This window comes from Astyanax mexicanus, chromosome 21 (assembly GCF_023375975.1).
Source record: "Astyanax mexicanus isolate ESR-SI-001 chromosome 21, AstMex3_surface, whole genome shotgun sequence".
NCBI classification, from domain to species: domain Eukaryota; kingdom Metazoa; phylum Chordata; class Actinopteri; order Characiformes; family Acestrorhamphidae; genus Astyanax; species Astyanax mexicanus.
Genome location: NC_064428.1, coordinates 27,346,190 through 27,362,765, shown reverse-complemented (window position 1 = coordinate 27,362,765; position 16,576 = coordinate 27,346,190). Strand labels below are relative to the sequence as shown.

At 34.9% G+C, this 16,576-nt stretch overlaps 1 protein-coding gene across 1 annotated transcript; it reads left to right on the top strand.

Annotated features, from left to right (window-relative positions):
- The first annotated feature begins 5,547 nt into the window (after nt 1-5,547).
- Nucleotides 5,548-16,503, top strand: si:ch211-243a20.4 (uncharacterized). The gene is made up of 6 exons (XM_007253134.4): nt 5,548-5,756; nt 8,816-9,094; nt 11,876-11,997; nt 13,885-13,989; nt 16,060-16,152; nt 16,297-16,503. Exons 1-6 carry the CDS (start codon nt 5,693-5,695, stop codon nt 16,351-16,353), a joined length of 720 nt encoding a protein of 239 aa, XP_007253196.3. The 5' UTR covers nt 5,548-5,692; the 3' UTR covers nt 16,354-16,503.
- Nucleotides 16,504-16,576: the final 73 nt, after the last annotated feature.

The following is a 16,576-nucleotide window of genomic DNA, read 5'->3' as shown; positions in this document are numbered from 1 at the left end:
CACTTATCACTCTCTCTTGCCCAAAGGCCTTCTTCTCGCATTCTTTTAAGTGGGTCACAACACACACACACACTCACTCTACACTTCACTCTACTGATTCACCTTCAAAACTCTACTGTCAAATCACTTAATAACTCCAAATGATAAAGTCCAGTTTTCTCAAACACTTTATAAAAATGTTTTAGTGCTCATAGTGTCAAGTTGAGCTGTTTACTGAACAATATAAGAAAGCTGGACTGAAAATTCTACAAAATCTATGCTATCTAATCTTTGTGCTATGGACTTTTGGGTAGTGCACCTCTTGGTGAGAAATGGTTGATTGTTAGACATGCCTTTACAACATACTCAAATACATTTTGCCCACTTTACAGATTTTAAATGGGGTACATCTTTGAAACAACCATCCTACATATCTCAGTCCAACAAATTATCCACAATGTAGGCCATCCATAAGCCATCACCACTGCCTTTGTTTGCAGTGATGTTGCGAATGAGGAACCTGGGCTGCTATATATATCCAGGATATGTTTGGTATCTGATGAAAGTTGGGTTTGACAATAGTTGCCTTATGATGAGTGTTTCAATTCTGCCTTTTTGTCATGGAGTGGCACACTGCAGTGATGTTGCGAATGAGGAACCTGGGCTGCTATATATATCCAGGATATGTTTGGTATCTGATGAAAGTTGGGTTTGACAATAGTTGCCTTATGATGAGTGTTTCAATTCTGCCTTTTTGCCATGGAGTGGCACACAGCTCGAACTGGTAGTATGATTGTTGATCTGGGAAGCCATTGCATACAACAGTTGGTCACCCGTAGTAGTCATTGGAGAGACCCTAGCAGCTCTTATAGCATGAGAATGTTCACCCTAGTAATGTCTCTGCCTGGTCACCATATTTATCGCCAATCGAATATTTATGAAACCAGCTTACATGGCAGCTTCTGCAACCTACATACATGTTTGCAGGACCTACAGCATATGTGAATAAATGTGCTGCAGGATGCCATACGGAACCTGTAATACCTTCATCAGTTTTCCTAAATACACGTATTCCTTCACTCCCATATCCCATCACATACCTTTATCATTATTACGTTCACACATACGAAGCATCTTTCAATTCTAAACTCCTTTTTGGATCATTTTGTTCTTTTTTTCTTGCCAGGGAATGTAAATGCATTACAGCCCAGCTTGTCCTAATCTGTTCTCAAACAGCTTTGTACTGTGACGTGTAGTGAACATCTTTAGGACCTTAACATTTGGAGCTGTTTACTGGTTTAAAGGAGATGTTTGAACGTGGATCAGTAGAGTAAATGTGTGTAATGGACCCATGTGTGTTGTGACCCCTCTAAAGAATGCAGAATGAAGGATTTGGGGGGGGGGGGAAGAGAGAGAGAGAGGGGTGAAGAGGAGATAAAGGGAAAAGAGAGAGAGATTATAACAGTTTTTCATTGACTGACATCCAGATGTTATTTCTGTTGGCCTCACATTCTCTCTCTTTCTCTCTGTCTCTCACACTCTCTCCCTTTCACCCTCTCTCTCTCTTGCTTTTTCTCTCTTTCACTCTCTCTCCTACTTTCTCTTTTTCACTCTCTCTTTCTCTGGCTCTTTCTGTCTCTCTCCTACTCTTACTCTCTTTTTCCCTTACTTTTTAGCCCTTCACATTCTCTCTCTTTCACTCTCTTTCTGTCACTTTCTCTTTTTCAATGTCAATGTCTTTCTTTCTTTCTCTCTCTCTCACTCTGTCTCTTTATTACTCTTTCTCTCTGTCTCTTTTCACGTTCACTCTTTTTCTCCTGCTCTCTTTTTCACTCTCACTCTCTCCTAATCTTCTCTCTCTCTCTCTCAGTTGTTGTACTGACATCAGCCTTGGCTGGCATTAATATCCAGTAACATAATCAATATAATGTTCTGTGTCTGTGTTTAAATTTCGTACTAGACCTGTGTAACAGTTAATGTTTCAAGATGACTCCGAATGAAGCCAATATTATAAATATAGAGGAATATTATTCTTCAATTTAAAGTACTTTCAGGACATTTTATTTCGTTTTCTAGGCTCTTTTTGATGTGTATATCTCCATGAGTAGGTTGGTAGCGCTTTCAGTCACCCTGTTGATTTTTTTGCCCTCTTATTGTGTGAGAGTCTCAGCTGTGTTGTGAAGAGGTAGAGTTGGTATACCGAGACCATCAAAAATATTATGATGGAACTGGCACTCATCAGGACAACCCCAGGAAAGGAAGAGCAAGAGATTACTTAAGTTAACAGCACCACAGATAAGAGCCATCTAAATGCTTCTTCACAAAGTATTTTGGTTTGTTTAACACTTTTAAATTTCTAAATAATTTCTTAAGTGTTCCTACGTAGTCTGAATGAATTTATTTACAGAAATATGTAGGAGGGAAAAAAATAAAAATAGAATGAACAATATAAAAATTGTCCACCCTGTAGTGCAGCTTGTCGTAACATGTATTACAGGAAATATAAAGGAAAAATGATCAATGTCTTATGTCTATAAAAAGTCAAAAATTAAATGTTTTAAGGCCCAAAAGTCACAGTATTCTGATGATAACCCCAAAATAAACTAAAGTAAAAATGAAGGTGTTACGTTTACTCTTCTCTTCTCTCTCTTTTCTCTCTCTCCCTCCTCCATAAGGCCCACATGCACCTGTTTTTCATTAAGCATGAGGTAATTTGTCACTGCAGACTGAATTCCTCTCTCTCTCTCTCTCTAGTGCTAACAGAAGCTAGAAAGGCAGCCAACTGCTCAATTAAATGAATGTGTGTATCACTATGCTCAATTACATCAAACTCAGTCTAATTTTCCTCTAAGAGTATCACATTTTCCCGAGCAGCTGTTTTCCCCTCAAAATAAGCCCATAAAAACATTAGTAACGCATGAAGCAGAAAGAATGCACAGCTCTCTGCTCATTTTATAACTTAACAATTCCTCTGACAATCTTACAGCAACAACAAATCCCCAGAAAAATAGAGGAAAACAACCTAATACACTGCTTAGCTCTGATATTAGAGCACCATGTGAGAGTTACACCATTAGAAAAGTATTTGTTGTGATTGAGGGTTTTTACCGAAGAAAGGTTGAGGGATATTCTAGAAATAATCTGCTGCTGACATCTAGTGGCCAAATTCAGAACTGTATAATATTTAGACTCTTAAACATTATGACTGGCTCTGTTTCACAATTACAGTCCTGAAAAAAATAAGAGACCACTACAGTTTCTGAATCAGTTTCTCTGATTTTGCTATTTATAGGTAAATGTTAAAGTAAAATGAACATTGTTGTTTTATTCTATAAACTACAGACATTTCTCCCAAATTCCAAATAAAAATATTGTCATTTAGAGCATTTATTTGCAGAAAATGAGAAATGGCTGAAATAACAAAAAAAGAATAAATAATGCAAAGAAAACAAGTTCTTATTCATAAAGTTTTAAGAGTTCAGAATCAATATTTGGTGTATTAATGTTGGTTTTTAATCACAGTTTTCATGCATCTTGGCATCATGTTCTCCTCCACCAGTCTTACACACTGCTTTTGGATAACTTCATGCCTTTACTCCTGGTGCAAAGATTCAAGCAGTTCAGTTTGGTTTGATGGATTGTGATCATCCATCTTCCTCTTGATTATATTCCAGAGGTTTTTAATTTGGTAAAATCAAAGAAACTCGTAATTTTTAAGTGGTCTCTTATTTTTTTCCAGAGCTGTACATGCATCAACTTTATTATTTTGGTAGATTTTCTTGCTACTTTTTTATATTTATGTTACATTATTTATTTAGTTACATTTCTATTGCTTTTTACAAAATTAGACTCTTGGTAAGTATTGTGACATGGATTTCAGTAAATAAAAATTAGAAAATAAAAGTGATTAAGCTGGGAAGTATGATTTCTGTGTAGTCTGTATTATATCTATGGTAGTAACATTTCTAAAACTGTAAATTGACTGACACAACTGAACAACGTTACTAGAACATTTAAAAACATTGCCATCATTTGAATCTGGCAGTTTATATTGTGGTATAAGTTCATGATTAATTGGCCAATAGAAATGCTCCAAAATGACTTTGAACAAAAACAATTACAATGACTTCCACTGAAAGAAATAAAGAATAAGAATTTGAAGATACAAGTTTTTTGTGTGACACTAAAAAAAATTACCAGTATCAACCTGCTGGCCGTCCATCATGATCAACAAGACCAAATGGGTCAATCAGCAAGACCAAAATCAAATTTAACATACACTATGATGGTCAAGAGCAGGTTAACCCCTAGCTTAGAACCAGCATAATGTACAGTATGTTTACACCTAAAAAAAAACAGCTTTTCATCCACCTCACCACCAGCTGGACCTTTCAGCAGGGGTCAACAGTTAGTCATATCATCCTCATATTAATCCCATAAATAAATACACAAGACTTCATTCCACTGCATGAAAGAGGAGAGGAAGTGAGGGCTGTGATGAAAGGAAAAGAAAGAAAGAGGAACACGTTTGTGAGGGATTGCGTGGGAGATTGTGTGAGAGACTGAAGTCTTGTGACAGCACACTGTGAGATAAGCTGTTTTCATATTTTGGGGAAGAACTTTATCATTATTGTAGATTTTAGTTAATTTTAGCGTTTTGGTGTTCAAGTGTTGACAATAAGGTCAGGGTATATTTTAGGTTCAACATCAGAACGTGTGTTGGGAAGTTATGGAGGTAATTCTGTTGCAGAATTTGAGAACTTGTTAGAAATTGTCTGTAAAATCCGCTCTTGTATTTTAAAAATTTAATTTTAAGTTGATTTTCTAGTTTCAATTCACAAGTCACTTTAAAAATGCAAGTGCATATATTAATATACAGGTTCCAAAAAAACAAAAACACATATACAAATATAAGAGTTTGTAGTGCCTGGTTTGAGAACATGTAAAACAAAAATCTATTCTTGAGTTTTAAAATTTTCTCTTCTACTTGTGAGAACAAAAAATTTAACTTAATTTTTGATACACTCAGAAAAAACAATAAAATAAGTTCTCACAAGTTTCTACAATAAAAACAACAGCAAAAATATTAGTTTACGGTTCTCAAATCAAAAAATAAAATAAAAATACATAAAACATTTTTGTACAATTTTTGGTTTACAAGTTCTCACATTAAAAATAGTAGGTTTACAAGTTCTCAAATAAAAAAAAAATAAAGTACAAATTTAAATTCACAAGTTCTCTAATCAAAAATGTAAATATAAAAATTAGTTTACAGGTTCTTAAATTATAAGTACAAGTACAAATTGTGGTCCACAGGTTCTGAAATAAAAAATACAAAAACAAATGTTAGTTTATGGGATCTCAAGTATAAAATAAAAGTACAAGTTTAAGTTTAGAAGTTGTTACATTAAAAATACAAGATTTAATTTTAGTTTACAGGTTTTTTTAAATGTAAAATGTAAGTACACATTTTGTTCTACAGGTTCTAAAGTTCAGCAACATAATTACCTCCATAGGAAGTGTTTGTCAAGCAGGTTCTTGTGCAGCTTCAGCTTTTGGTTGTGACATGACTTCCTGTAGTCACTTCTTTTGGGCAGTACAGAAAATGTTTGTCCAGTACTTCTCTGTGATCGTTTGTCACAGCGACCTCAAGCTCGCTACTCATTGAATTTTTCACCTTATCTGAGATACTTTGGGACACTTTGGATAGAAAATGTTTGTAGTAAAGTTTGGGATTTTCTGCATTTGTCTCCTGTGTTGCTGTAATAGGAGTGAAGGTAAGTGAAATTGTTGCTTTTTTGTTGTTGCTGTTGTTGTTGTTGTTGTTGTATAATGTCAGGCGTGGGTTTGAGGGGTATAAATCCCCCCAGTAAAAGTACTGAGCTGTAGAGCAGCTGTGGAGTTCTTGAGAATTGTTGTGCTCCAATCAGGACTTTTGAGACGTGTTCGAGATGATGTAGTATTATGATCATCCATTATTTTGACCTCATTTATGCCTCAATAATCTTTTCACTGATTGCAATCAAATCCTCACAGCAATGTTCCTACAAAATTTAAGAGAGTAAAGAAGGATAGACTCTTTTTAATACTCTTGACTAACAAGTAATTAGCAGGTGTCTCAATTAGGGGTGGGCGATATGGCTCTAAAATAATATCACGATATTTCAGGGTATTTTTGCGATAGCGATATACTCGCCGATATATGAAAACAGAAAAATAATTAATTAATTTCAGGAATATAGTATAATAGTATAACAGAATAATCATAATGTAGCAAAATAAATAATATAGCATAAAGTAATATAATGCAGCAAATAATATTGCAGAATATTTAGTGCATGCATATAAACTGCAAACTAAAACAATTATACAATAAATACACCTAAAGCTTCACAGTAAATAATAGACTACTTTTAAGACAGAACATCTCTATTATCACAATATGGATTTTTAATATCATGATATTTCTGTGTCACGATATATTGTATAGGATATAATATTGCCCACCCCTAGTCTCAATACAATACTTGTCATATATTGTCATATACTGCATTCATATTACTGTAACAGTATAATAATATTAACGTTCAACACACACACACACACACACACACACACACACACACACTGAGCCTGAGGTAAATATGTTGTGCTTTGTTGGTTTGTCTGCAAGAATATTAAAAATAATTAGTGTTTACAAGATTTCTTACAAACCAAGACAAAGTATAGATGATTAAATGTAATTTAATTTATTGTAAAAAAAAAATCATTGTGCACATTTTATAATGAATAGAATTAAATAAAACAACATACTGTAACCTATTTACACTGATTTATAATGATACTAGAATAATGTACTTTATAAGGGTATCAGATTGAAAAGAAAATCAGTAATATCTGCCATCCCTATTTACCCACAACCAAACATCCAAATTTTTTGTGGATATATAGATATGCCTGCACATCTATATAGCATCGTTTATTATATATTCACTCTTAATTAACGTAATTCTGTGCAATACCATTTTTTTCAGTATGTCTATAGTGTAAGTTATTGTGTGTATTGATATATTTGTATATTTGTAAAGTTGTCTGTATATTCAATTTTATTTCACTATTCACTATTATTTTTATATTGTGTTTTTTTTTAATGCAATGTAAAGCGTCTTTGAGTTTTCCTGAAAAGCGCTTTAAAAATAAAATGTATTATTATTATTATTATTATTATTATTATTATTATTTATTATTCTACATGTTGTAATTACTGTTCACTTCACAATTGTGGGAACCTTTTTCACTCCCATGTACACCTGTACTTTGTGACGTGACACTAAAAATCCTGAATTTTGACTCTTAACACAAACACACTAAAACAACCCAACATTAGCCAAACTAATCATAATATTTTGGCTCATCACTGAATCTCTGTGGGGAAATAAACAGTCCTACAGCTTGCACCTTTTAACAAAATTCATCAGTCACTTAATCAGCAAGTCAGTAAGCGAAATTGCCTCTTCTAGGCCGGATACTCGAGGGAATATTCAGAAGATGGCTCTGAAAATGAAAAATCACTGTTGAATTAATGACTCTTTCAATGGATTGACCCCAACCACTCAATTCTTATTCCAAAGGTTCTGTAGGGAACCAAAAGAGGTCATTCATCTATGGCACCAATTCAAGGAGCCCTTCCTGGACATTTTTAAAGGATTGGTTTATGTTAGACGTGGGTTATCCCACATAATCATAAGGATCTCGAGCAGTGTGAGTCATTTTGGACTGCGTCAACAGAAAAGCATTGGAAAAATGTGCAAATACTGCTGGACATAGTGACTATTCATATGTTCTGATCTAAAATTAGCTCTCAACCACAGCTGCATCATCCCTAAATGTTCTTACACTGCAAAAAAATTCAATTAACTAGACAGTAGAACATCCAAAAACTAGACAAAATATCATATAATGTAAATTGAGACGTATATTCTTGTATTATGCAAAAAAAATCTTAGTAAGAATGCTCAAAATCCTTAAAGTAAGACTTGAATCAAGTAAAAGTCCCTGATTTTATAACTTAAAAATGAACACAAAAATCACTTGTCTGGTGATTTTTTGTGCCTATTTTTAGACTGATTAAGGTCGTTGTTCCTAAAATAAGTAAAATAATCATACAAAATAACAAAAAATTTTATCTGAGAAAAAAACTTTTTTGTCCTGAAATTTGATTATTTTACTTGATAAAATATAGTTTTTTTTCTCATTTATCTGCACTGGTTTCACAATATGATAGTCAATAATACTAGACTTACATGTCAAAAAGTCATGGGACAGAAGTAAGTTGATTGTGATGTGTTAACTCAGAGTTATACTTGAATAAGTTGTGAGGTGTTATCTTTAAATGTGAGTGAGGTTAAAAACTGATCAGTCCACAGTGTCACGTTTGTATCAGGAATATGCTATAGAAAGCTAAAATTACCACCCACGGTGGACAGTGCAGTGCAGTAAGTTTACTAAGTGGGTGGGAATGATTGTGACCGGCAGCATCTGACTAGAATTGTCCCTTTGAACAGATAGACATTAGATAACAGGTAGATATCATTTCCTCTTTTAATGCAGGTGAATAACATGGAGATATATCCCACATATCAATGCAGCATCTTTTAACTCCTGTGGGACATGGCAAAAGTCATGGGACACAATTCGAACTAGTTTCTACCTCTTGGCATGTATGATAAGCCTAAATATTCCTTATTGAGCAAAGTAAACGGGATATATTTAGTATTAATTAATATATTATTCCAATATCAACCTCTCTTTGTTTTGTTTTTTTCTCTCCATGCAGCCAAAGAACTCGTGGTCAAGAACAGGACTAGCGTGGCATTAGCAGGAGAAACGCTCAGCATTAACATCATGGTCACTGTCCCAGTCAACAGCAGTGGAACAAAAGTTTCTTGCAAATATAAAAACATAGAGGTGTGGAGGCACACATTTAAACATGTGTATTCTGTTCCTACACCCATGTGGCTGTGGGCTAATATCTCCATGCCTAACAGCTCCTTCAGTGGGGAGTACAGCTTCAATTACCAAGCATCAGTGCTTCCCTGGCTGGTTCTTGTACGAGGTGAGTGAGCTTTAGAAAATAGGGGTTGGTGAATGAATAGTGTTATATTGTTAGGGGTGTTCTGCATCACTTATTACATTTGGTATCAGTCAGCTACTATATAACAAGATTAAATATATGAGCTTTACAGGACTAGGATGGTAACATTAGCTGAGCTAACTTGGATTTAGCTAGCATTTGTTTAGCATTTTTTATAAAATGTGCAAAACGATAACAGCCTTGGAATTCCTGATGGACCTGCTCTGCTAAAGCAAATTTATGAATAAAAGAGCAATACTGAGGTAAATGTATGACTGAAAAAGGACTTGTAATATATATTTATGATTAGAGTAGCATAGCACTGCTGAGGTGAATTTGTGACTGGAAAAGCACTGCTAAAGCAAATGTATGATTAGAGTAGCAGTGGTGAGGTACATTTATGATTAGAGTAGCACTGCTAAGGTAAAATTATTATTGTAGTACCAGTGCTGAGGTACATTTATGATTAGAGTAGCACTGCTGAGGTGAATTTGTGACTGGAAAAGCACTGCTAAAGCAAATTTATGGTTAGAGTAGCAGTGGTGAGGTACGTGTATGATTAGAGTAGCACTGCTGAGGTGAATTTGTGACTGTAAGAGTGCTGCTAAAGCAAATTTATGATTAGAGTAGCAGTGGTGAGGTAAATTTATGATTAGAGTAGCACTGCTGAGGTGAATGTATGACTGAAAATCCGCTGTTAAAGTATATTTATGGTTACAATAGCAGTGCTGAGGTAAATATATGACTGGAAAAGCACTGCTTTAGTAATTTTATGATAACAATAGCACTTCTGTGGTAACTACATTGTGCTTTAATAATTTGTCTGCAGGGATATTCAAAATGTTTAGTGTTTATTGTATGTTTGTTTTTCAAAGTTTTATCACAAACCAAGACAAATGTATATTTAGATTATTTCATGTATTAATTTGTAAAAAAAAAAAAAAATTATAATAATAATTTCAGTTCTGGTAAAAACCTCAGATGGGAAGGAACATTCCAAGTTCATTAGGAATTCCAAAGCTTCTATAATTTTATAATAAATAGATTTAAATAAAACAACATACTATAAAATCTATTTATAAAATAAATCAAATCAGTTGTATCTGCCATCCCTATTGACCCACAACCAAATATCTACATTTTCCTCATTTTACAATATTCACTAAAATAAGATTGATTATAATGGTAAAATAAATTAATTGAAAAACTTGCCATTAGAAACCCTATTGATAATTAATAGGTGTAGATTGTGCTCCGATAAGCAAGGCTATATCGTGCAGCTCTGAGAAAAGTAAATAAAGAGTCCTTATCAATCACTTCCACATTTGGATTTGGAGAAGTGTCCAATAATTTGACTTCTCTTTTCCTAATCTAGACCTATTTCAATTCTGCATTGTGTTATGTGTTATGTACAACATGCAGGGCCATTATTTAAAGTTTCACATGGTAAAAAAAATACTTCCCTTATGAGAACATGTGATTTATTATAGGATTCTGTATGAAAAGCTTTAATGACAATAAATGTTAAATATAGGGCATCTTTCATGCATCCAAATTTAGCTCAAAGAAAGATAAAAAGAGAAAAATAATTGAACGTACCCATTAAAACCAGTTAAAGAAGTGAAATGAGTTTAAAAAAAACAATAACCCAACAAAACAACAAAAATAACCCAACAATAAATGGCTGGAAATTGAAGCTAATTGAATTAAGCTAAATTCAGCTCCAGAGTGCAGAGTAATTCAGTAAATTAGATAATAAAGCACTAAAATAAAGATTAATATGAAAAACCCTAGTTAATAGAAGAGTTAAATAATAAAAAAAAAACAATTATTAAACATTATTAAAAGACATATTTATATGAGAACCAGAGAAATAAAAGGTAATAGAAGCTAAAATAAATCCCAATATGATTATTAAACATCTAACTTTTAAATTTAAAATTTAAATTCTCAGCACTGCAGGGACACTGGCATGGGGCTGGTGTGTTTGTGTGTGCAGCAGTGCTGCTGGAGTTTTTAAACACTGTTCACTTACTCTCCACTTCTGTGTTTAGTACACTCATACCAGTACTACACACACTAACACACCACAGCCATGTCAGTGTTATTCACTGCAGTGCTGAGAATGTCCCACCACCCATGTATAATACCTTGCCTGTGGTGGTCTATCCTGTGGGGTCCTATTGAAGAACAGGGTGAATAGAGGATAGAGAATAGAGGATGATTGGAGTACCAGTGCTGAGGTACATTTATGATTAGAGTAGCACTGCTGAGGTGAATTTGTGACTGGAAAAGCGCTGCTAAAGCAAATGTATGATTAGAGTAGCAGTGGTGAGGTAAATTTATGATTAGAGTAGCAGTATGCAGAGCAAAGGAAGGTCAAAAATGGTGAACATAGAAGCATGGGGGTGGTTATGATCATAATGTTATGATCATGAATACTTTTGCACTGTAAATTAAATGTTGTAACTTAAAAGTCATGAATGACACAAACAGCTATCTACTACTACAAGCTCAGGAGGAACTTTAGCTTCTTCTTATACAGTTTGTAGCATGACATTGTCCTGATAACACTTCAGTAAAAATTGTAGAGCAGCTGGAGAAAAAATAGAAATCCCCAAGCAGAACAGAAAGTGAGCGACAGTTGAGTCTTGTGACATATTGGACAGAAGCGGCCATCGCTGATTGAGCAATATGACATTTAACTTTCTTCATCATGTAGCTTTCTTCCTTTCTCTTTCTCTCTCTCTTTCTGTCTCGCAGATGTGGGTTATGTCAAGCCGGGTGAACCTCTACACAGTGATGTCATCGCTTTGCTGACTGTCACCCTCATTTTAGTCCTTTTCAGCATTATCGGATCAGTTTTCGTAGTCAGATGGCACAAGGTCAGTATAGAAGTGAACAGTGATCTGCGCTCTTATAGGATCTATAAGGAATATATTTTCTGTATTAATTCATAATATGACCAGGATGTGTGATCGGATATTAGATAAAAATGCTAAGTTAGTTAGTGTCCAGGAGTGCAAATGTACAAGACGTACCATAAAGTGTCCAGAGTGTCCAGGAGTGCAAATAAACAGAATATACTGTCAAATGTCAATTGAGTCTCAGGGTGTAGATGTACATGTTACAGAGTGTGATTACAGTACAGTACTCTCTTTTCCGGCTCCACTGGGAGGAGTTGAAGAGTCTGATGGCTCTCGGGACAAAGGATCTCCTGAGTCTGTCTGTAGAGCAGCTTTGTGACAAGAACCTGCCACTGAAGCTGCTCCTATGATCTATGATGATGGAATGCAGTGGATGACCAACGTCTTCCATGATGGAGAGTAGTTTGTGCAGTGTCCTCCGTTCTGCTACTGTTACCCCAGAGTCCAGCTTCACACCAACCACGCACCCTGCACGTCTGACCAGCTTCTCCAGATGCATTTTGTCCCTCTTGTTCATACTTCCTCGCTAGAACACCACAGCATAGAAAAGACAGCTAAAGTTAAAGCACTAGCATCTTTTAACAGCAGTGTTTCAGGCAGCATGTTCTTATTGTCCCATTCGTCTGGTACAGAACAGAAATCTGTGTGGGTTTTATTCTCCGATCTTACCCACCATCATTCCCCCAGTGCCATTTCCACACCCCGGGATGCCAGGAATAGAACACAGCAACAGGCAAACATTGTGCTGCAGCCAGAGAAGCAAGCAACAAACTGCTTGGTTCAGCACAAACAGCCTGAAAAGCCTTGTCATCTGTCTAAAAACCTTTATAACTAGAGACAGAGTAAAACAAAGAGTAAACATTTGCAGTGATTTAGACTGATGGAGACAGCTTTGAGCCCAAAGAACCCAGAAGAAAGATGCTAAACAATCTAATTTTCTCCTAAGCAAGTAAGAACTGAGCTTCAGCTAAGGTTTGCTTACTATAGCTTGATAATTTATTTCAATCACTAGGGTAGTAGTAAAGATTTGCTGATCTGCTTACAGAGTATGACTCTTTACTGCCTGCCACTGTGCAGGGGCGTTGCCTGGCCTGGGCTTCTGGGGCTTTAGCCCTGAATAATTATCCAGTAGCCCCGAATCGTTTGGCTCGTCTCAGCTGTATTATTAATGAGGAGACCGCTGTGTGCATGGAAAATCTATTAACGCTTATCACGGTGCCGGATCAAGGATAATGTTCAGGAGAATTTCAGGAGAAACAGCCAATCAGCTTGCTGGTTTTGAAGAGCGCAGTGAGCTAGTAGGGAACTGCCCAACTGATCAGCTAATGAACTACACATTATAGTGTTAAACATTATATATCAGGATACTTATTGTAATATATTTATATAACTAACTGGGCTGAGCCCCGGATCTTTACATACCCAGGCATCGTCCCTGCCACTGTGTTGTCAATCTGGCAACCATGTGAGTGGTCAGACAACTTCTCTCCAGTGTTTGGAGGCTGAAGTGTTGTAGGCATTTCGCACCTTTTTATCCTTTAAATTTAAAGGTGCTACAAAATGTTATTTGAGTAACACCATACCCAAGTCTTTATATGTCGATTTTGAATCCAGATTCCAGTCCTACATTTTGTTCTCATAGGAAGTTAAGGAAGGGTTAATGGTTTTGATGTGGTGTCTCGCCAACCAAAGATTACAAAGTCAAGAACTGAAAATTAGATTAGATTCCAGAATGTGCAGATTTTATCCATTTTTAACAATCACATAAAGGCCATCCTGATACTTAATTGGTTCAGATTCACATAGGAATTCAATTCTTTATTTGGTTTTCTGTAATGTTGTTAGGCTCCTCCTCAGACAGAGGTAAAAGAAGATGGAGTAAAAGGCAGAGAAAGACAGAGCAGTGTCGGTGTAACCACTCAGGTTGCACACTCTGAATCGGTGTACTCGGTAAGCCTGTTCTTCACTGTTTATTTAAGCTGTTCTTGCTATGCATAACGGTTTCTCTCAACTGTAGACAGCACACATCTACAGTTACAGCTTTCCTATTGGCCCCTGACATCCTTTATTTGCATAATGGGTGCGGCCCATCTTGCCTAACAGACTATCTTTGCCTGTTTATGTAGTTATTATTTTAAATAATGGTTGACTATTTGGTCCCAGTGTTGTAGGTCATAAGAGCAATTTGCCATTTGCTTTACTGCAATGCATGACTTCATCCAGTGCAGTGCAGGATCTCTGCAAAGTTACAGATGTATTAGGTTGGGATGTTGGATGATCTGTGTCAGCAGTGGGTGCAACTTAAAGTAACTAAATGTAGCATTCCTTAGGATTTTACGTGCTTCTCTGTTAGTATTTCTCAATTGTGTAAGTTTAGATTTGACTTTCAGACTAGTTTATTTTTGGTTCTGCATTTTGTTCTCTCATCCTAGTTTAGTACAGTATATTGTATTCATATAAAAAAATTGCCCACTTTTATACATTTAATGCAGCAGTTTTTAACCAGTGGGCTACAGTGCTACTACTATGAGGTGGTTGGCCAACTATATATATATATATATATATATATATATTTTTTTTTTTTATGTATTTTTTTTTTATCCTTCTAATACATATTAAAATTTCAACACACATCATTTAAGATGTGACAGATATTATATACATTATTTACGAAGATAAACTATCCTATTCAAGTTAATTTATTGGTCTGGCATATTTAGTAAGCACACTAATTGTAATAAGATTATAATAAGATTTTATCTTATCAGTGACATATATATATATATATATATATATATATATATATCAAAAATTGCTGAATGTAGTCCAGCTTACTCCCCTTGAACAATTAGCCAGTTACCGAGACAAACCAGTTTACTTTCCTGGTAGGATGAAATAAACACCTTCTACGGTTAAAAGTTCTAAAAACTGAACGGGCTGGTGAGTTTAATGGATGTAATTACTCTCTACATGTAGATACTATCTCATAAATCATGTGTGAATGTTGTGATTCATAGTTTAATAGTGCTTGTCTGCATTAAAACCACTGTGCAGTGATTTTTCAGTTGCCTTTTCGCAATTCCTCAAACTGGGGTTTATAATTTCAGGACAGCTGACTCAACAGCTGAGTTTCGTTTTTGCTGAGCATCACATTTTTACCTTTCCAAGATGCCTCAAATAAATTCAGAGTGCTGCATCAGGAAAAGGTCCTCAATATATCAACATGTCAGCAAGGACACAAGGCACTGAGCCGAAACATTATTACTGTAAAACACTGTAAAATATTAGAGATTCTGCAAAAAACAAATTGTGGTTGAAACCAAAACCAAACAAAATTTTAAACTGAACATGTTTTTAACAGGTTTTCATATTTTGCCACTTTTCTCTCATCTCTAAATAAATGAAATAGCCTAAATGTATTTTGATCATGCTTTATAAATAAAGACGCATTATCAATACTACACTCGACAAATATTTTTCAAGCATTGCTATTATAATAATGAATTTTCCTTAGCACTTCTACTCCAATCATATACTGCAGAAAACACTGCAATATGACTTAATTAATTTATAAATATTAACTTTTTTAGTATTCTTTTTTTTTTTTTTTTTTTTACATTTTCAGCCTAATAATTCCGGTTGCCAAATATCTTGAGTCTGAACGAAAATAGTTTTACCACATTTAAACAGCTTTTAGTTTACAATGAAGATTTAGACTTCTATTAAACTCAATTTAATGGCCTCGATTTTAGAAAAAAAAAACAATAAATGAGAAGGTCCCATTACTTTTGTCCATATAGTATCAACATATGTATATCTACATATTTGCCATTTTTACCTTTTAGATATAATGAGTTTTTTTTAATGGACACTTAGAGATGCTTCAACATGTATTCTGTTGATAATTCTTTTTTTTTTCTTTCTGCTCGTTTGCATTAACACTGATGTTATCCATGAATTCTTTAACTTTTTTCAAATTCTCTTTCTCTCTTTCTTTCTTTCCTTCACTCTCTTCCTCAGTCGCTGGAACCCAGACCGGTCTCTATTTATGATGTGCTGAATGTCGACCAGGTCAGACGGGAAAGCACAGAGAAGCGCACCTCACAGGAAACGGTTGGTAAAGCTCTAGAGTCAGGATGAGTTAGCAAACTTCACATTGGTCATTTAAACAGTGACAGTGTGACAGTATACTGTGACTGATAGTTGTGAAATATACTCTCAGATGCTCTTAAATAACGCACACTGTTTCTCTTTCAGGCCAAGACATCTCAGGCAGAAGAAGGAGTTTTTGAATCTGTCTATGAAAACCTGTGAAAGCTGTGATTAAATTCTAATGTTATGTATGTATGTATGTACAGTTGGTATGTCTAGGAAGCATGTGTATGGTCCCAGAATCTGAAAACTTTTATATATTAATATTTTGTCAACATGCACATAAATAAATAAAAGTCAACTAATTTTCTACCTGGCCTAAACGTCTTTTATTACCATAACAATGGAATTAAATAAATATGTTAATTTAAGACACAAAATAATT

Coding starts and splice junctions, on each gene's coding strand:
- si:ch211-243a20.4 (XM_007253134.4), top strand. CDS start 5,693: ATGTTTGTAGTAAAGTTTGGGATTTTCTGCATTTGTCTCCTGTGTTGC. Junction 9,095..11,875: donor CTGGCTGGTTCTTGTACGAG/GTGAGTGAGCTT, acceptor TCTGTCTCGCAG/ATGTGGGTTATGTCAAGCCG. Junction 13,990..16,059: donor ACTCTGAATCGGTGTACTCG/GTAAGCCTGTTC, acceptor TCTCTTCCTCAG/TCGCTGGAACCCAGACCGGT.